Raw genomic sequence first — 20795 nt, 5'->3', positions numbered from 1 at the left:
CCAAATCACTCAGCCCCTGCCCAGGAACAGGACCCCTCTCTCCCTCATGCAGGCAGGACATGAGTCTCAGTTCCCCCGCCTGCCCTGACCCCACTGCACAAGGCTCAGCTATCCCTGCCCTCGCTGGGACACCAACACGGCAAGGAGGACGTGGGACCCACGAGGCTAGGCAAGGGAAGGAACCCCTCACAGCATCTCCTCCAAGCCGGCCACGCTGCTGCTCCTTCAGCGCTCGTGACGGTGGCACCAGCACGCTGGGGCACCAGACGGCCCCACAGACGCCCACGCTTCCCTGCTGCAGCCGAGCTTTCCCGAGCGCGCACCCCGCGCAGCACCGAGACACGGCCAGGTGCCCGTGGCAGCCCAGGGACCCCAGCAGGGCCGGGCCACTGCCGCCCGCCCCGCCGGCACCGGGGGCTCCGCTCTCTCCGGGCCAGCGCCGCTCCTGCGCTCACTTACCCAGCGCTCGCAGCGGGCCGCTGCCCAGCAGGACGGGGTCGGCGCCGCCGTGGGGCTCCTTGGGGGAGGCGCCGCCGGTGCTGCCGCGCTCTCGCCTTCGGAAGCGGCTCGTGAGGAGTCTCCAGAGTCCCCCCGGCTGCCCGGGGTCCGCGTGCAGCCTGCCCCCGACCCTGGCCAGCTCCGGGTACAGCAGGTCCCGCTTGCTGGGGCAGGTGTGCAGGGAGCCGGCGTCCCCCTCGCTCTTGGTGCGGAGGCGCGCGGGGCGCAGGAGGCCCCCCGACTCCGAGCGCCGCAGCTCGTGGCCCCGCCGCAGGCGGAAGCTGAAGCTCTTGCGCAGGGCGCTGAAGTTCTTCCTGGGGCTCGGGCTGCTCCGGCCGCCGCCCCCGAAGAGGTTCCAGCGGCGGCTGCCCCACAGGGAGCCGCCCCGGAGGAAGCCGGGGCTCTCCGCGGGGTGCTGCGGCCGGGCCGACGGCAGGAAGGTCATGCTGCTGGGCCGCGGGCGCGGCGCCCCCCCGGCCCCGGGGCCGGCCCCCGAGGCGAGCGGCGCCCCCGCGCCCCCGCCGCCGTCCGCCTCCCGCCTGCGGGGCGGGCGCAGCCTGAAGAAGTCCAGCAAGCTGCCGCGGGCCCCGCCGGGGGGCGCGGGGGGCGGCAGGGCGCCGGCCGCCAGCCCGTTCCCCGCCGCGCAGAAGCTCTTGGGCCGGCGCCGCTGCTGCTGGGCGGCCTTGAGGGCGGCCTGGACGGCGGGGACGCCCTGCAGGTCCAGCGACTCGCAGACGCTGACGGCGCGGCGGGGGCTCGGCCGCGGGGGGCCCCGGCCCGCCTCGCTCCAGCGCCAGCCCTCCGCCATCGTCACCTGCGGGGCTGCCCCATGGCCCCGGGCCGCCCGCCGCTCTCGGCCGCCCGGCCCCGGGGACGCGGCGCAGCGGGCCCCCCCCCCGCGCCGCCCGCCGCCCGCCGGCTCCCACGCCGCGCCGGCATGCCCGGGCCGCGCTCCCGAGCGCCGCGGGCGGCGGGGCTGGGCCCGCCCCGGAACAGCAGCCGGGGCCGGGAACGGGGCCGGGAACGGGGCCGGGGCCGCCCCGCGCGGCCGCGCCCTCCCCCGGCCGCCGGGCAGCGGGCAGCGGGCACCGGGCGGGCGCTGCCCCGCGGCCCGGCCCCGGCCCCGCGCCCGCGGAGCCCTCCCGGGCCGGCCCCGCCGCCCGCCCGGCCCCGAGAGCGGTGCGGCCCCGGGAGCCCCGCGGCCCCCCGGAGCGCCGCAGGGCCGGAGCCCCCCGCCCGGCCGCCCCCGCTGCTCGGGCCGCGGGCACGGCGGCGCTGCCCGCCCCCCCCGGAGCCCCGCCGGGAGCCCCCGCCGGTGGCAGCGCGGGGCCGGCAGGGGGCGGCAGCGCCCTCCCCGCCGCGGCCCCGGCGGCGCCACCCGGGCCCCGACACCGGGCACCGCGGCCGAGCCCCCGCTGCGGGCGGCGCCCGGGGGCGAGCTGCGGGGCCGGGCCGCGGCCGGCCGGGGCAGCTCCGTGCCGGGGCAGCTCCGTGCCGGGGCAGCTCCGTGCCGGGGCAGCTCCGTGCCGGCCACCCGCGGCGGAGGAGCCGGAGCCTGTGCGGGGGCTCGGGCCCACGGCCGTTCCCGTACCGCCGTCGCCTTCCCTGTGCGGGCCGGCCGTGGCTGCCCCCCGACCCCCCCGGCGCTCCCCCGGGTGCAGCACCGCCGCCCCCCGCGCCCCTTCCCCTGTCTCAGCAGCACCCAGGAGCAGGGGGGGCTGCGCGGCTCCTTCTGAGGGCAGTTAGCCGCCGGCAGCACCAAACAGACAAACAGCGCCTCGGCACTACCCCTAAAGCCCTCCCGACCCCGCTGCGCCCGCCGGAGGGGCCCGGTGCAGTGACTGCTGCGGAGGAGCAAGTGCCAGCCCCCAGCCAGAGCCCCGCTCCCATCTCCTGCCTGGGCAAGGCGTTTCTCCTGGATCGAGCGCAGCGCCGTTCAGCCCCGTCCCTCTCCCCAGTCCATCTCCTCCGCAGCCCCCCAGCAAAGTGGCTCTTTTACCTCTCCAACGCTCCCCACCCTGTCTCTAGCACGGCCCCAGGACCTCCTCCTCCTTTTTTCCTCCCCTTGGCTTTCCTCCCTCTCAGTACAGGCAACATTCCCTGACCACTGCCAGCTTCAGCCCCCCCATCCCCACAGCACAGCCGCTGCTTCGCGTTGGCCAACAACCTGCTTCACTGGGGCACGACAACCCCAAGCAGCGCTCCAGGCTGGGAGGTGAGTGGCTGGAAAGCTGCCTGGCCAAGAAGGACCTGGGAGTACTGGTTGATAGTCGGCTGAATATGAGCCAGCAGTGTGCTCAGGTGGCCAAGAAGGCCAACAGCATCCTGGCCTGCATAAGAAGCAGCGTGGCCAGCAGGTCGAGGGAAGTGATTGTGCCCCTGTACTCAGCTCTGGTGAGGCCACACCTCGAGTGCTGTGTTCAGTTTTGGGCCCCTCGCTACAAGAAGGACACGGAGGTGCTCGAGCGAGTCCAGGGAAAGGCGACCAAGCTGGTGAGGGGTCTGGAGAACAAGTCTTACGGGGAGCGGCTGAGGGAGCTGGGCTTGTTCAGCCTGGAGAAGAGGAGGCTCAGGGGCGACCTCATCGCTCTCTACAGGTACCTTAAAGGAGGCTGTAAAGAGGTGGGGGTTGGTCTGTTCTCCCACGTGTCTGGTGACAGGACGAGGGGGAACAGGCTAAAGTTGCGCCAGGGGAGGTTTAGGTTGGATGTTAGGAAGAACTTCTTTACCGAAAGGGTTGTTGGGCATCGGAATGGGCTGCCCAGGGAAGTGGTCGAGTCACCATCCCTGGGGGTCTTTAAGAGACGTTTAGATGTAGAGCTTAGTGACATGGTTTAGTGGGGGACTTGTTAGTGTTAGGTCAGAGGTTGGAGGGGGTGGTCTTGGAGGTCTCTTCCCACCTAGACGGTTCTGTGATTCCACAGGTTCTCCCAGCCCCCCAGGAGCGAGGCCACCATCACCGCAGGGCAGAAGCACAACTGCACCCGGCAGCCCCCTCCATTAGTCCCAGGGCCTTTTCTTCCCTTTGCTTCTTTTCTCCCCTTACTTCTCTGCGTCTTTCAGACACTAACATCTCCCCTTCTGCGGTGTATTCTCCCCGCTGCTCCGTGCTGCCGGGGGGAGCAGCTCTCTAGATCGAGGATCATCGAGCAGACGCCCATCCCCGCAGCGTGCCAGCGCTCAGGACGGGACGCGTCCAGCTCCCCTTCTGCCCAGCCAGCGGGCACCGGTGCCTGGAGCTGAGCAGAAGGCGCCTGGTGACCCGCCAGACACGGCTCTGCCGTCTGTGCCAAGGTCACAGGAGCACACAGGCTGCCGGGCTGGATCCGACCCTCGCCCCCATCATCTGGTGCCCTGCCTGCAGGAGCACGGGGCTCGGCCGCGCTGCAGCCGGGAGCAGGGAGTCCTGCAGGCAGCAATTACGCGGGAATGTCTTCTGACAGGAGCTGAGCGCCAGACGAGGCTGTCTGGGGAGATCACGGCGTCTCCGTCAACGGAGAGGTCAGAATCGATCGGACAGACATCTGTCAGGAATAATTCAGACCCAGGTAATCAGCCTTTGGGCAGGAAACGAGACTAATAACCTCTCGAGGCCCTTGCCAACAGCCGCCTGCACAGCCCCACTCCCCGCCGTCGGGAGCTGCTCATGGAACGAGCAGGCCATCTCCATTCATCCCCTCCCCAAATCTTGGGCTTGTTTAACTTTTACTCTAACGACGCCAGATGGTGCACCTTCTGCATAACTCTGATCGCTTTAAAAAATTCTGGTAAGTTCTGGGCACGGAGGTATCACTGAGCCGCAAAACTGCGCACTGGGAAGGGCTTCAGGGCACGGAGCCTGACCCGCCTCGAAGAGCCTCCCCGAGCCCGCTGCTGCCTTCATCACCCCGCACCCTCCTCCTCCTCCCGGTGCCTGCCCCAGGCCCCCCTCCCGCACGTAAAGCCGACTTCTCCTGCCACAGCCATGCCAGACACGAAGAGCAGCAGGTTGCGTTCTCCTCTACAGCTACAAACGCGCTCAGAAACGGCAAGTTCCCCATAACCTGACACCGTCTCCTTCACTATTCCACTTAGATCATATTTTTACAGCTACTTATGTTTTAAATGCCCTCCTTTCGATTCTCTAGTTTGTCTACCACCTCTTTTTTTTTTTTTTTTTTAGCTGCAGTGCCAGAACCTTGGCACAATATTCACTTGAGGCCTCCTGCAGCACTGGGAAGACATAAAAAACGAGCGTGCTTCTCACATACATTTGCGCTGCTATATCCCAAGAAGGTATTTGCCTTTACAACAGTAACATCATAAAGATATTTTTACCTAATTAGCCTGTTACGAGGCAAAGGTTCTACATGCTACAGCACTGATACAAAACCCCTCGACACTATTTCTGCAGAAAGAACAAGAGACATCTAAAAATAAACCAGAATAAAACTGAGCCTGAGACACAACCTCTGGAGGCAGAGGGCTGCAGCCAGGCACCGGCACCCAGGGGCTGGCACGAGGGTGTCAGCACACGGCAGCGCACAGCTCCGGCTAGCTCGGCTGCAACAGAGGCCGATAGGGAACGGGACAGTAAAGAAGCCACCGGTGCTTCGAGACGGCCATCGCTGACACATGCCCGATGCACCACTCCTCGTCTGCGAGTCTCTTCTCAGGCAGCCTGCTCGGCTGATTACACCGCTCTGACTGTCACCGTGTGCGTCCCTGCTGCGTGGGGAAGGTGACGCTATCCGAGCTCACCAGCAGGGATCAGCACCCTCCCGGGAAGGCGGCTGCTCCTCCAGTCCCCTGTGCCATGCGAGTCTCCAGAGGAGCTCTGGCACGCGGGATGTAGCAGGGACATCGCGCCTTTGTAGTCCTGACCCGGGGCAGGTGCCTGGGGACAGAAGCAAGTCAGTCTCTTAGCAGGACTTTTATGAGTCGCGCCCTTGTTACAAATATTATGGCAATGAACATCTGGCTTAAATTAACAAAAGACATGAGAGGCTAAACAACAGCTGCACTGGAAGTCAGTCTGAAAACGAGGGAACTTTCCACTGCTGGCTGCTCCCCAGGATGAAGTCCAGGGTGGGGCCCCTGGAAAAAAGTCTGAACCGTGACTGCTCAGCTGTTCCGCTTCGCCCCCCCAGGACTAACCAGCACCGGTATTTCTGCTCCGGCTGCGTGCAGATGCAGAGGTTTTGTTCCAAGCGGACAATTCACCTGGGACAGCTGCTGGCACCGCTCAATTCAAGGTGCTGCTGCTCTGCAGAGGGGCCCGAGTCTGGAGGCACCCTTGCAGCAAGCCCTGCGTTAAGCACAGACCTGGGGCTGGAAGAGCAGCGAGAACGCCCCAGCAGCTGGGGACAGAGGGGCGAGGTTCCCAGCACTGACAGAGCCGTAAGGCGCCGGCCCCCGGCAGATGCTGGCAGCAGATCAGGGCAGGCCAGACCCCGCCAAGCCCAGGGGGACGTGCCCGCGGGGCTGCAGCAAGTGCCTGAGGCCGGCAGCCCCCAGGCAGCCCACGCCAGCGGTGGGACCCTGGGCAGGCACCCACACAGCGCTGCCGGGACACGGGCACCAAGCCAGGGCACGGTGACAAAGCCGCGCACGCGACAGGCTGCAGGGTGCCCAGGAACTGCAGCACGCGGTCTCCAGCCCGTCCCAGGCCAAGGCTGCGGAGCAGAGGGCTGGGGGCAGCGCTGCGGGACGGCGGCCGAGCCCGCCCGCGCTGCGGGAGCACCCGGCGCCGTGCCAGGAGCTGCCGGGCTCTGCAGCTACGCATTGGGAATACTGATGAGGCTGAGCCCGCATCGCAGCGCCCGGGGGCGGGCAGCCCCCGTGGGCCGGCTGCTGGGGCGTGCGGCACCACGGCCCCCGCAGCCCCGCGGCACAGCCCGCCCGGCCGCACGCAGCCCCACGCACGTCACAGCAGCCGGCACACGGGGCTGGGGGGGCCGGGCCCCGCCTGCTCACCCCGCAGGGCTGGGGCAGATCCGTCCTCTGCCCCAGGGGTGGGGAGCAGAAAGCGGCTGTCACGTTTCTCCCCAAAGCCTGGGGACACCCACAGCTCCGACCCGGCCGCAGCGGGGGCTCTGGGGGACCGGCTCGTGCACCCGGCACAGCCAGAGACAGCAGATCCCACCAGCCTGGCCAGCCCTGCCCGGCCACCGCCGCCTATCCACAGACAACCCTCCTCCATCTGCAGAACACCCACCCTGCAGGCTCCCGGGGTCTCAGACCTGGAGAAACCGCTCATTCCTCCAAGCCTGAGCTCCCGCTCTGTGTCACAAAGCCCCCGCTTGCTGCCCTCGCTGCTGGCTGCGGCACAAGCGCAGGGGAGCGCCCCTCGCCCCGACCACCCGCGCCGCACCGCCACAGCCCCACACCGCCGGTCTGACCCCGCTGGCTGGCTGCTGACAGCCCCTCCGAGGGAGCGGCGCTCAGACCAGCCTCTGGGCCACAGCCTCCGTGGGGCGGGAGGGAGGAGAGAAGCGCTGCACCCCGGCCACCGAGCGGTTAGCAGCAGCCAGGAAGGAAGCAGAGCACGGAGCTGGAGCCGACTGCAGCTCCCTGCCTCCTCCCACACGCGCCCGCCCGCACGCCCGCGGCCGTCCTGCTGCAAACCTCCGCGGCTGACGAGGAAATTGCCGCTCTCTCCCCCAGGGACGTGCGGTGCTGAGGCGAGCCACCTCCGTCCGCATGCCGCGAGGCCGCGCCGGCGTCACCCGCCGCCCTCGGAGAGAAACCCCCAGCCCCACGCAGCCCCTGCCCACTCAGCAGCACTGAGCCCCGGTGCCGCCGCCACGCGGGGGATGCCGAGGCCGAGCTTCCCGGGGCGGCCTGGCCGAGCTCACCTGGGGATGGCACCCCCGGGCACGGCGGGGGAGCGAGCCGCCATCGCTTCTGCTCCTCGATGCCCTGCCCGGCCCTGCTGGCGCGGGCCGGTAGCGGCAGTGCGCGGCCGGCCGGCACCAGGCGGGGGGCAGACGGCACCACGCCGAGGGCCGCACGCCGGGCAGCTCCCCAGGCGTGCACAGCCCGACACGCTCCTCGCCCGCCCCGCAGGAGATGCTCCAGCGATGGCTGCAGGCAAGAGCAGGCGCGATGCGATGAGGCCAGACGTTGTGAAATCTCCTCGGCGTTTTGAAATCCAAAGAGAGGAGCCGATGTGACGATCTGTAACAGGACCGAAGGAGACCTCTCCGGGTCTAGAGCCCAGTCCTTGCCACGGCGGTAAAACCCCTCCCATAATCACCACTAATAGCAGCAAAAATCCTCTAGATCAATCCAGAAGCAACAGAAAATGAGAAATGAAAACATTAAAGGGGCAAACCTAAGAGACAGTGCAGAAATAAACCAGAGGACAGGTAAAAAAAAAGCTGGTGGTCACAAGGAGACAACTGAGACAATTTTGAGCCTCCATCCAGGAGGCTCAAAATATAAGGAATATAATATAAAGTAAAAGTATATAAGTATACTTATATAAGTAAAAATAATATTTTAATATATAAAATATAATTTTTTGAGCCAGGAGGCTCAAAAATAGCTTGGGAAACACGGAGATCCTGCAGCAGCCCACGAAGGACGGCCTGCGGAGCATCAGGAGGGCAGAGGGGAGGTCCAGAGCTCCTCCGGCCCCAGACCAGGCACGACCTCCTGCTCCTCGCAGGCGGGCAGTGAGCTTATTCAGAGGAGCGACACCAGGAAGCCTGCCAAGGAGGGCACTGCAAGGGGGAGCAGCCCCCCTCACCCCTTCACCATCGCGGCGGCCCACCTACGGCGCTGTCCCTAGCCTTGCTGGCTGGGCTGGCGAGCAAGGATGCCGACACCAGGCGCTCCGTGCAGCAGGGAGGAAAAAAGCATTCACAGAGGAAAGGAAGCAAAACTGTCAGCAGGTATAGAGAACCCTCAAATCCAAAGCCATTCTGAGCTGCCATCGGGAGAAAACAGCTGCACTTAAAACCGGTGCTGAAAGAAGCCCCTAAGACGTCTGTGTGTGCGCTTACACCACCACAGCACCCTTGTCGCGTGCCCACGGTGCAGGGCAGTGCCCGTCCCACCACGTGCCGACCTGGGCTGAGATGCTGAGGCCACGTGTAGACGGGGCCGCTGCGCAGTAACGCACACTTCTCCCAGCTGAGGCGTCCTCTACGCGCTGACACGGCAAGGGACACCGTGACGGACGGCACTCCCCGCCCCAGCAGAGTGGGGCACGGATCCCCACGGCTGAGCCCCCTTCCTTGAAGGTCCCTCTTGTCCCGCTGTACGTGGGGTCACACAGATACCGAAGAAACGCGCAGAAAGCGCAGGAAGAGCAGCCACCAGCAGAAGGTACGACTGGAAGGGTATTCAGCTGCGCAGAGGGGAGCGCAGAACCCCAAGCGGGATCTTCCCAACAGAGCTCTCCCAAGCTGTGCGAGACCAGTCTTCCCCAGGACACAGGCAAAACAACGACACTGTAAGAAAGCATGTCCCTACAGGCACGGGGCCTTCCCTGGTCCCTCCAGGTCCCTGCTTAAGAAAAAGAAAATGAGAGGAGGTGAAGGAAGTATTTCAAGAAAACACAAGCTAAAAAGCCATGGAGACTAGATAACAACACGGGATGATGAAATTAAACTAAACACCCCAACAACTGCCTTCAAATATCAACTCAATGCCTCCATCTAGTCATCCTCCCGAGGAACAGCTCAGTGACGAACACCACGGGCACACAAAGGCAGAGATTGTTTTGCCACACACAACACCAGTTAGGAGTGAGAGCAGCATTACTAAACCCTTCTGCATCACCTCTGGTGCTGAGTAATTACAGCACTGCACCCAGCAACCCAGTTTTCTAGAAGTGCCAAACCTGCTTCCTTCCTGCAAAACGGACCGCAGACCCCACGTTATCTTCAGCTCTCATTAGCAATCGCTTTAGAAAAGGAAATACAGCTCTGAGGATGCTAAGTAACCTACCTGCCATAGAGCATACGAAACTAACATCACACCAGAATGGCGTTGGTGAGAACAGGCATCGCACCGAACACGGACAGACCTTCAGGAGGCCCGAAGCAGCCCCCCGCCTGTAACGCGGCGCCGTCCCGCGGCCGGTCCCTGAGCCAGAGCCCCCCCGCTCCCGGCTGCACACGGCAAACGCCGCCTCCCGCTCTTGCTGCTGCCCAGACCAAACGGTCCCAGGACGCGGTATCTGAGCTTGGTGCCCGCAGACAGCCCAGGGAAGCGGCCGAGGGGCACCGCGCACGCGGAGGCGCCTGGTGCAGGTGGGCCGGCCGGGCTGCAGCGAGGCACTGCCGGCTCTCCCACCGCGCGAGCCCCGAGGGAGCGGTGCCAGCGGGGGAGCTCCTGCCCGGGCAGCTCTGCCCCGCGCCGTCACCGGCCCACCCGCACCCCCTGGCGCTGGGGAGGCACGGGCAGGCTGCCTTTCAGGATCCGTCTGCGCCAGCTGCTGAGTTTGGTTTTACTTTCATTTACCAGCTGCTTATTAGCCAAGGTAACTTCAAGTGGCAATCCAAACACCTGCAAAGCCTCAGGCCACTAGCCTCAGAGGGCTGGTGACCGCGTTTTTGGAACCTGAACTTCAACAACACGTTTTGTACGGTGAAAAGAGAAAAAATGCTAAGATGAGAAAGTGGAAATCAGTGCAACAACGGTGAGTTGGGTTAGTTGACGCATTAAATAGCCCAAGCACTTTCAGGGCACGGGCCTGCCAACGCTGTGAACTTCCCGTTTTTACCCCCAGTACCTCCAGTACCGTGTTCTGGCCCCAGACTCACGAGAGGCACAGACAGCTTTTGCACGGGGAACGGCCAGGGACAGAGAAGGAATTGTCACTCTGAGAAAGAGGCAGCCACGGGGGCCGAGCTGAGAGTCTGCTCTGACCTCCGGAGCACGGCACAGGTGAGCGATAACACCATGCTCTTCATGTCCCAGCAGAGGAACCGGAGTAAGACACGAAACCGGTGCGTTTCAGGACAGAGGGAGGCACTTCCTGACAGCACACGCTGCCCTGCTGGGGGTTCCTCGCCCCAGCAAGTTCTCGATCCTCAAGGTCACCCCAGTTCAAAAGCAATGAAACGAGATCAGAGTAAAATCTAGCCAGCACCGCCGCATGCAGAGATGCCAGCGCTGCGCAGGAGTCCCTCGGCCGCACGCCACCAGGCGCTGTGCAAGCCGGGAAGCACCAACACGTGCTCCTCCTGGCTTCACCCAGTCCCGAGGCATTTGCTTTCAGATCTTTTCCGAAGAGCTAAACGGAACTGCTCCAAATTGCCACAGCCTTCCTCAAACAGACCCCTTGACCCTTTGCCCACCCTCCCAATCCATTTCTGCTCCTGCTCCCCTCAGAGGCACTCGCGGCAAAGCCTCCAGGACGTGGCCCTGGCAATGCCTCGCGCGTCTCCGCTACTGCGCAGCCCCAGGGGAGCGCGCCCCGCAGGGCCCTGCTGGCCCCCGCACACACGTGTCCCTGGAAATGCACCGCCCTGAAAGTCCATCGCTCCGACAGACGATGGCACAAACCGTGCCGGCCTGTGACCCGACAGCACACAGTGCGGCACGACTTCAAGGGAAAATAATACTGGAGCAGCCCGAACTCCCACTGCAATTTATTAGCTGGCGGCTGTAAGCGTGCGTTCCCTGCGAGCTGGGAACCTCAGGCCCAGCGGCTCGCAGATACCAAGCCGCTCCGATCGGCCACCTGCGGGACCAGCCTGCCCCAGGGATCCAGCAGGGACGGAGCAGAGAGGTGACCGTGCCAGGGAGATGCAGGCCGGCCGCATGCCACCCCCGCCCAGCCACACCAGCGTCCCCAGGCCCGGCTGGCACGGCCGCCCAGCACGAGGACCCCCAGCGCACGGGGCCTGGAGCCACGCTGACACCGCTCCACCTGCCCCCAAATCCCAGCTCCATGCACCAGTACCCCTGGGACGTGGAAATCAGGGAGACCCGGACCCCAGCGGCACCCCGAGGCGAGGGGTGGCTGCCGGGGGCCCCGCCTGCCCGGGGCAGAGGCCGAGCTGCCCAAAGCCGGGGCTGGGAGGGCAGAAAGGCCACGGCGCGGCCCCGCAGCAAGGTGCTGCTCTCCTGCAGACACCAGGCCGGCGGCACCCATCCAAAAAGACTCCAGGACCCCAAGAGCAGCGCCCTGCCTGCCTCTGAACAAACCCCGCGGTGCCCTTCAAAGCGACCGCCCTGCACCCCGCCACTGGCCGGCGGCTGGCAGAGGGAGGAGGCGGTAAGCGCAGGGAGAAGCATTTAGCTGTGGTGATAAGCACAGGGACAAGCATTTAACTGTGCTTTATTTTTAATTCCGCTTTTATGTAATCATGATCAGTGTTTTTAATTAAAATGTTTGTAATGTCAGCTTGTGAGCAGACACTGACAGCAGTCAAGAGCTAACAATTACTTTGCAAATCAGTTCCCGAAGTCTTCGGAATGACCAGTAACGCCTCAAACTGTTCTGGATCCTTGACACCGCTTCCCAGATGCTCGGAGAGGGGCTGCCAAAGCGCGCCGCGTCCAGCTCCCAGAGGAGAGGTCTGACAACCCCGAACAGGCAGCCGGGGGGTGAGGGAAGGGGCGCAGCGCAGAGCCCTGCCCCTCCCCGGGCACAGCACAGCACCAGCCACCGCTGACCGCCCGCGCCAGGACCGGCCCCGCGGGGCCGGGCAGGAGGGGGCCCTGCAGACAGCACCCCCGGTGCTCCGAGCGGGGCCGTGCAAGGATTCCTGCGGCAGTCCCTCAGCACAGCTGGGCTGTTACACAGCAGCATCAGAGAAGAGCTCGGTATCGTTATGCTGACATAGGAGCTCGGGAGCCTAACGCCACCGCCAGCACACTAATGAGGAGCTCTCTGCAATGCAGCCCTCGGGAGAAGGGGCTTACGAGAACAGGCCGAGCACCAAATCCTCTGCTGCTGCCTGCGAGAGTCAAAAGAGGTGAGGAGAAGTGCCCTGATCCACCTCCTTCCCCAAAGGCCACCAGGGTGCCGAAGGCCCCTCCACTCCACCAAGGGAATATCCCTTTGCAGCAGCTCATCCCTACAAGTTTCAAACCAGCGCATCGGAAGATGATTCACATCCAACGGCAGGCACTCAAAAGCAAGGAGTACCAGATCTGCAGTTGCCCACACAACGTTACTTCGGGCCTGCGTGCATGTGTTTTGCATTCTGAGTAAGGCAAAGCTCTGTGGAAAATATGTGAGCATGTAATTAAAGGCTGCATCAAACACTGTACGCAAAATAGCTCACATTAGGATGTAAAGGAGAATGTAAATTGATTTTCAGGAGGTTGGCTTTTGGAACTAAAATCATGTTTGTTTGTTTGTTTTTTTAGCACTACTTTCTTGTGAGCAAATTCACGACTTTTCACGTAAAAAATAAAAACATAATAAGGTTAGGTATAACTGAACCAACCCGTGCCGCATAATCAAGAGAGCTCGAACCACGAACCCACGGTGCTGCGGCACGGCCAGCACCATGCCCGGGCTGCCCAGCGGACGGGGCCGTGTTGCTGGCGCTGGGCTCGGCGCTGCCGCCCGCTGCGCGGGTTCCTCCCTTCCCCGCTCCCGCACCAGGCGCACAGCGCTGTGCCCACGCACGCGGCTGCAGTTAGCGCCTCACAGAGCTGCTGCTGGCGACGAGGCTGCTGCACCTCGGTGCGAGCTTACGCACCGATAGGACTTGGGTCAAGAGAAACTTGCTGCTGCCCTCATCTTGACACGGGATTTCTGCCTTTTGCTGGTTCCAGAGGGAGGAGGCCAGGACAGCACACACCCACAGGGCGATCGGTCAGCACAGGAGCCCAGGAAGAAGAGGGGCGATGTCTCCACGGGGCACAGCGCGCCAGCTCACAGCTCCTCCGCCGCTTCCTTGCCAGCTCAGGCAGCAGCTGTCACTCAGGAGACTCAGTACAGCAGGAGGATGAATAAAATGCAGACAGTATGGTGCTTCAGTCCCTGATAACGCTCAGCACCGCAGCACCCTACAGCCCATCTCCATACTGCAGATAACCCCGGAACGTGGTTTTGCATGCACCCCTACCTGAGCATGCTCTTGCTTTACTCCTCTGCACCACCTCAGGGTGCGAGGCTGTTGGGGATGAATCCTGCCTGAACCCTGCTATTGCACAGCCTGCACCCCTGCTGCGTGGCGCCGCGGTGCGGTGTAGCATGGCACGGCACAGCGTGGCACGGCACAGCGTGGCACGGCACGGCACGAAGCACTGCCGGACCAGAGCAGCTCTGCAGCGCAGGACGTGGCAGGTTCCTCGAGCAGCCTGACGGCGCGGTCCGTCAGCGCCCCTTTGCACGCAGGCGCCCAGGTGAGAAGAGCTCTGTCAACCACACAGCCTCTTCAGGTTTCTTCCCAAGGCCTCTGCACGAAGACAAAACCATCGACCGCAGACTTCAACAAAACAAAGAAATAAATAAAAGCGCTGGCTTCCCGTCTGCGTTCTCACAGTCCCCCAGAGGCTCCTGCTGCAACCGCAGACACCTCAGAGCCCGCGCGTCGCTCACCCTCCCGCAGGGCAGCGCGCGGTGCTGCCCCCCACCTCGCCCCATCGCCCCCTGCCGTCCCCCGCGCCGTGCCCCACAGCTCCGCCGCAGGCCCCCTGCCTGGCCTCAGCGCCTCCGCTGCCGAGCGAGGTCCCCGTGGGGGCGGCGGTGCCCCCGCTGCCTGCCCCCGCCGCCCGGCCGCAGGGAAGCGCGGCGGAAGCGTGCGACCGCGAGCACCGACGAGAGCTTCCTGTGCGGTTGGGGCAGGAGGTGACGGCTTCGGCACCAGAGAAACCCTCGCTGCTCCGAAACCTGCTGCTCTCCTGCTACGACAAAGCAGATGCTGTCAGAGCCGGCCTGCAGAGGGACGATGGGGAGCACAGCCACACCAAACTGCCCTCGAATAAAAGCAGCTGACCCCAGCCTGTCCCCCAGAGGAGAGACGGGATGTATGGGACGTTTCCTTCATCCGCTGCAGCTCGTGGCTGGCGGGCCACGTGCTGCCTCAGGACAGAGGGACGCCCGCCCCTCCTGCATGCACAGTCCAGGGCCTGCTTCCTGCGGGCCCAGAACGGGGTCGGGACAGGCAGGGGGGCAAGAAGAGGGCTTCTCCCCTCCTCCTCGCCCAGCCTCCAGTTGAGAGAGCTCGCAGAAACGCCTGGTGCAAACCTGGCACCCGGGCACGGCGAAGGCCCTGCCTGCAGCGCAGCTGGGGGACGGGGACAGGGATGGCACGGCCAGCCCCCTGGCACCCCAGGCACCCGGAGCGGGGAGCAGGCAGCAGGCGGCCGCTTCCCCCCCAGCAGCGCGGCGCTGAGCTGCCCGGGGAGCGCTGGGCCCCCACGAGCAGTCCCGGCTGCGCCAGACGCTCCCCGCTCCTCCGCTCCCCGCCGCCAGCAGCTCCCTCTCCTTCGGCCGGGCCGAGCACGGCGCGGAGCCGCGCGACGTCGCAGCGGAGGAGTGACAGGGGCGGCTGAGTCACGGGCTGCCATCCCGCGCACCACGCTCGGAGCGCTCAGCTACGCCTTCCCCAGCCGCAGGCTCTCAGGCTCCCAGCGACACCCGCACCTCCTGAGACACCTTGGTGCCGAGCCCGCTCCCCCGGACAGGTGCCAGCCCTGAGACCAGGGGCCCCCAGCCCAATCCTGCTGGCTCGTACAGAAAGCCCCCTCTGGGACCCCCCTCGCGCGCTGGGAGCTGCCGGTGCACAGCCAGACCCCCGCGGGCCCCCAGCACCCGTTCCGTGAGGGGCCAGAGCCATGTCCAGAGCCACGTCCTCCTCCCGCTGCCCTGCTCCAGCGTCCCCGCGCGTCCCCCCGGCTCCCGAACGCCTTTCACGGCCCGGGCTGCACGTACAGACGCCGCTTCTCAGCTTCAGCCTCGGATCCACCCCTCGGTCTGCACAAGGAAGGACCTCGAACTAAATTCTGCTCCGTGACAGCAGTCAGTGAGCCCGACCAAGCAGCCCCTTAACGCTCTCGTTGGTAACCCGGGAGGCAGGGGTACGCAAGGCCCGCCCTGCGGGTGCGTTCTGCTCTCTGGTGACTCTCTGACAAGCCTTTCTGAAGCCCCTCCGGTTTCCTTTCGGTACAGACACCAGAACCAGGCACGGTACCCAGCAGCGATCATCCGGGTGCCAAACCTCTTTTCTCTCCTCCACGGCCCCTGTATAAATCACACAGAGCCCGCGCTGCCCTTCTGTCCTCGGCATTGCACTGGAAATTCATTTTCCTCTGACAAAAAGCTCAGCTCCTCCAGTCTTCTCGGTGCCTGGCACTCGGGACAAAGCGCCCTACTGCGCGAGCACCACCAGCCGCGACCCGCCTGCCTCGCTGCTCAGGTTCCCCCAGTCCTTGGCACTTTACGTACTCTTTATTAATTCCATCGCGATTCTTCTTTTTTTTTTTTCACCCAGCAATTGACACCAATGCTCAGGGTGAACAACAGATCCCTGCAAAATCCAGTGGAAACCTAGCTGCTTTGTATTTCTAATTTTTATTTACAACTATATATTGAGGTCCTAATTCTTACTCCATCTTACGCATTTCATATTGACCTTAACTCGTTCTAATCTCTTTATCAGAAGGCCACTCCGTCCTAACTCAAACATCGTAAAGAAGTATAAACATGTTATTTAAACATTAGCACCTGTACCTAATCACTCTGCTCGAGAGTTGTTATCAGCGTTATGGAAAACAGATCCCATCAAAGCACGTTACTTGGCACTCATTTCCCTCCTTTAATTCCTCATTAATTCCGATCCACGTCAGCCCCTCCGCCGCTCCCAGGGATCGATACCAGGCTAACTGTGTTACCGACGCCTGGGTCAGCCCGTGTATCCCTTCGGGGGCCGGCACAGCGCTGGCCTGCCCCAGCCTCAGCTCTCGCTCGGGAGCCACCAGAAGGCGAGCGGTCGCGCTGCTCCCCAGAAACTCTGCCAAGACTCGCGGGTGCAAGTTATCTGAAGCTGGCAATTTTAAGGTACCCGATTTTGGCAGCTGCTGCGTGACCCTGACCGCCCATTTGAGGGACAGTATTGCGTCTCCCCAGGCACAGTGCGGAAATGCTTCTGCCGCATCGCCGCTGATGGCCCTTTCACTGCTATCCAGCCGTGGAGCGGCCCCGTAGCTGAAACACGTCCGTGCTCCCAATAGAGCCAATAACTCCTTGTTGCCATTAACCAAGCTGGACGCAGACTGCTACTTCTGTACCTTCCTCCTTCAGCTAGCTCATTTTTAGTCTTGGCTTACATTCAGTAATATCAGCTTTTTCTCCATTAGTGATTAATTATATATAACAAATCTTCTTGTTCTGTTGTGCCCCCTCTTTTGTATGCCAGGCTGAATTTTGAAACAGTGCATCCTTCTTCATTAATCGTGGGGTTTGGGAGTCTTGGGCACAAACAAGACTTTCTTTAGAAACGTGTAATTATCGCTTCCATTTTCTATTTATATTTTTTCTCCTAAATACTTTGGCCCATTCAACTTTGTGACAACAACCCCACTAAAACAAACAGCGAGGGCTGAGCATCACACAAATACTGTCACCAGAAAAAGCAGCACGTCATCGCTCAGCCTCTCTGGGAGAACAAGGCTGGGGGCTGCGGGGGGCTGCCAGGGCACGGGAGCGTCCTGCCCCTCTCCGACCCTCGGGCAATCTGGTACTGAGGCAGGGGCTGCGACGGGTCCCGAGGGAACGCTCTGGTGCAAGAAGCACTGCTGGGAGCCCCCAGGGTCCCCCGGGAGCCCGGAGCAGCAATCACACAGCTGGGTGCTGGACCAGTGCCACCAGCAACACCACGGTGCCAGCCCTCATAGAACCACAAAATGGTTTGGGTGGGAAGGGACCCCAAAGCCCAGCTGGTTCCAACCCCCCTGCCGTGCCCAGGGCCCCCTGCCCCCAGCCCAGGCTGCCCCCAGCCCCATCCAGCCTGGCCTTGGGCACTGCCAGGGATGGGGCACCCACAGCTCCTGGGGGCAGCCTGCGCCAGGCCTCACCGCCCTCATAGTAAAGAATTTCTTCCTCGTATCTAACCCAAACCCGCCCTCATTTACCTTAAAACCATCACCCCCTGCCCGAGAGTCCCTCCCCAGCCCTCCTGCAGCCCCTGCAGGCACTGACGGCCGCTGTGAGGTCTCCCCGCAGCCTTCTCTTCTCCGGGCTGAACAACCCCAACTCCCTCGGCCTCTCCTCACGGCAGAGCTGCTCCAGCCTCCGAGCATCCTCGTGGCCTCCCCTGGGCTCGCTCCAGCAGCTCCGCGTCCCGGTGCTGGGGGCCCCACCACGAAGGCGGTGCCCAGGTGGGGTCTCACGAGAGCGGAGCACAGGGGGACGATCCCCTCCCTCGCCCTGCTGGCCGTGCTGCTTTTTGGTGCAGCCCAGGGCACGGCTGGTTTCTGGGCTGCAAGCACCCAGCGCTGCCTCGTGTCCAGCTTCTCGTCCACCAGCACCCCAGGTCCTTCTCCTCAGAGCTGCTCTCCATCCGTTCCCCACCCAGCCGGGATCTGGCCTTGGGATTGCCCCAGCCCAGCTGCAGGACCTTGCCCTTGGCCTTGCTGAGCCCCACGAGGCTGGCACAGGCCCACCTCTCAGCCTGCCCGGGTCCCTCTGGGTGGCATCCCGTCCCTCCGGGGTGTCAGCTGCACCACCCAGTCGGTGTCGTCGGCAAACTTGCTGAGGGTGCCTCAGTTTCACTGTCCGTGTCGCCAACAAAGATGTTAAATAGTCCCAGTACCAACCCCCGAGAACACCACTGGTCACTGATCTCCACCTGGACGTTGAGGCACTGACCACAACTCTTTGAGTGTGACAACCCAGCCAATTCCTTACCCACCGAGTGCCCCATCCATCAAATACAGGTCTCTCCAATTTTGAGGATATCCTAACTTGGGCGTTCGCTGCCTGACATTGCTCAAGGATACGTCACAGTACGGTCAGAGCATCAGGATGCCATCTCTCACGAGCACCGGGCAGATACAGTGATGGTTCACGCTTCCACCCGATCTCTTCGTATGTCTTCTGGTGCAGCTTGTTTCCTTTCTGTGCTGGGGACGAGGTGGGAACGAGCAGCACTGAGTCACTGAGGATGGAGATACCGGGGAGCGAGCGCAACCACAGCCCCACGAGCAAAACACCTCCACCGGCACGGGGCAGGTCTCGGAGGGCACAAGGATGCTCAGGGCAGGGGCGCTCGCCCTGGAGGAGAGGCTGAGGGAACAGGGCTCAGCCCACACGAGAGCTGGGCTCTGGGGAGCTGAACGCAGCCCCCAGCACCCGCCGTGGGTCATCAGGGTGGATGGAGCCCCGAGCAACCACGTCTGGCCTCGCAACCAGCCCTGCTCTGAGCAGGCAGCTGGACGGGCACCACACCAAACCACAGGGGGCTGCCCGACGGCCACAGCGAGCAGTGCTTCGAGGGCTGCATCCCCTCCACTCCCTGCATCTGCCCGTGGCCACCCCGCAGCTTCCCAGCACTACACACAACGCAAGCGTGCACACTGGCCCTGTGCTGCCTGGAAAGCTTCCTACAGAACTCAGGAGCTACCTAAACTGGTGCTGAAGCACTCAGGAAAGGTAAGACTGGATGCTCAGGCTCGTAACCTCCCTTCCCCTGTACCGAAGTAGTCAGAGCAAGCACGCGCAATTACAGCATTTGCTCCATCTTTAGATGTCTTTTACGTCCAAGATCTCCCTGGCCAAACCACAAATCCTCGCTGAGCCAGCGAGCTGCACTGCGGGCCCTGGTGCTGGCAGGGCAACGCCTACAGCAGGGAGCGGTTTGTGCAGGCGCCGCGTGCCAGCCCCGCTCAGCCCCCGTGCGCTTCGTGCCGCCAGGCGCCGGGCAGCGGCTGCGCAGCGGGCACAGCGGGCACAGCAGGGCACAGCGGGGCACAGCGGGCACAGCGGGGCACAGCGGGCACAGCGGGCACAGCGGGGCACAGCGGGCACAGCGGGGCACAGCGGGGCACAGCGGGGCACAGCGGGGCACAGCGTGCCAGCTCAGGCAGCTGTACGGGGCCCGGCTGCCCTCCTGGGGAAAAGGAGGCAGCCGCGCAGCTCTTCACAAGGGGAAAATCCCAGCCCTCGGAAAGGAGCCACGGCAGCACCTCCCCGGCTGTGCCCCGGCCCGCAGCAGGAGCGGCCGCACGTCCCGCGGCACGCCGCAGCGCAGCGAAGAGCAGCAAACAGGAAACACCGGCCCCGGAGCCGCAGGGAACAACCAGCTGGCTGAAAGCTTCGGATGCAGAGTGCATTAAATCGGGCTCAGATAAAGGACGGCGGCGCACAGAGCAGCCGCTGCCCGGCTGGGGGGGCAGAGCAGCACACCCTGGCTCTGCGGCAGCACCAGAGCACGCTACCCGCAGCTCGGGGAGAGGAAAGCACTAGAACAAGCACCGGGCAGGCAGGCGAGCACTAAAAGAAGGAAAAAAAAAATAAAAAATCAGAGCGGCTCCAAAGCATTAGTCAGGATAGGGAAAACAAAGACAGAGCATTGTGAAAGGACCTTAAAACGCTGAGCAGCCAGGTGACAGAACAGTAGGAGAAATCCGGCAAAGATCAGTGCAAAGTGGCGTACCTGGAGAAAAATAATTCTCACTTCACATACACAAGAACAAGCTCCAACCTCTTGTTAGCACTTAGGAATGAAATCTTGAGGTTATCCTAAATAACTATGAAAGCCTCAGTTTGCTGTTCAGCAGCGATCAAAAAGCAAACAGAGTATTAGCAATTACTAAGAAAAGAATGGAGAACAAAACAGGGAACATCGTGAAGCTCTCATACAGATCCAGGGCGTGCCTGCAGCTTGAGTACTGTGTACCAGCCTCGTGTCAGCCCTCACCTTCCCTGTCTGTTTTGACCCAGATCTCAAAAAAAGATATGAGAGAACTAGAAAAGGTACCGAGAAGGGCAGGAGATGATCAAAAGGATGGCACAGCTTCTGTGCAAGGAGCCTGAACAAGAAGATGACGGGGGGGGCGAACGAAGTCTATGATGCCGGGAGAAGAAAGCAGAAGGCCAAAAGGGAACAATTTGTTCACTGTTTCTTCCAAACACAATCTAGGGGACATCAAATCCATCAGCAGGCAGCTTCCAAACAGAACGGGATCTCTTTGCATAAGGCATCGCTGAACTGCGAAACGGCTTGGCGAGGGACGAGCCGACACGCAGCCGACACGCGTTCAAAGCCGAGGAGGCCGATACAAGGCAGGGAGCCCGGTTCAAGGCCTCCGAAATCCTGAGGAGCTGCTTCGGGCCAGGAGGGCCGAGCCTAGCCGACGGCTCCCCCCGGGTGCCCACAGCCCCGGGGCTTCACGTCCGC

General features: G+C 63.1%; 1 protein-coding gene and 1 long non-coding RNA gene across 4 annotated transcripts in view; one reads left to right on the top strand and one right to left on the bottom strand.

The window, feature by feature from the left end:
• Window positions 1–20795, bottom strand: part of AGAP3 (ArfGAP with GTPase domain, ankyrin repeat and PH domain 3) — a 140801-nt gene that overhangs the window by 98993 nt on the left and 21013 nt on the right. The window contains exon 1 of one of the 3 annotated variants that reach the window (XM_083826069.1): window positions 460–1390. The exons of the other annotated variants lie outside the window; for them this stretch is intronic. Coding sequence (XP_083682195.1) covers window positions 460–1306 — 847 coding nt within the window. The 5' untranslated portion in view covers window positions 1307–1390. Of the gene's footprint in view, window positions 1–459; window positions 1391–20795 lie in introns of those variants that run through there. 3 annotated transcript variants of the gene reach the window in all.
• Window positions 3004–13848, top strand: LOC310895163. Its single transcript, XR_014580498.1, has 3 exons — window positions 3004–4525; window positions 4661–4773; window positions 4892–13848. It is a non-coding gene; the product is annotated as an uncharacterized lncRNA (long non-coding RNA).

This window comes from Anser anser (genome assembly GCF_964211835.1).
Source record: "Anser anser genome assembly, chromosome: 2".
Classification (NCBI taxonomy): domain Eukaryota; kingdom Metazoa; phylum Chordata; class Aves; order Anseriformes; family Anatidae; genus Anser; species Anser anser.
Note: the sequence above shows the minus strand (reverse complement) of the source record. Positions and strands in the feature narration are given on the sequence as shown.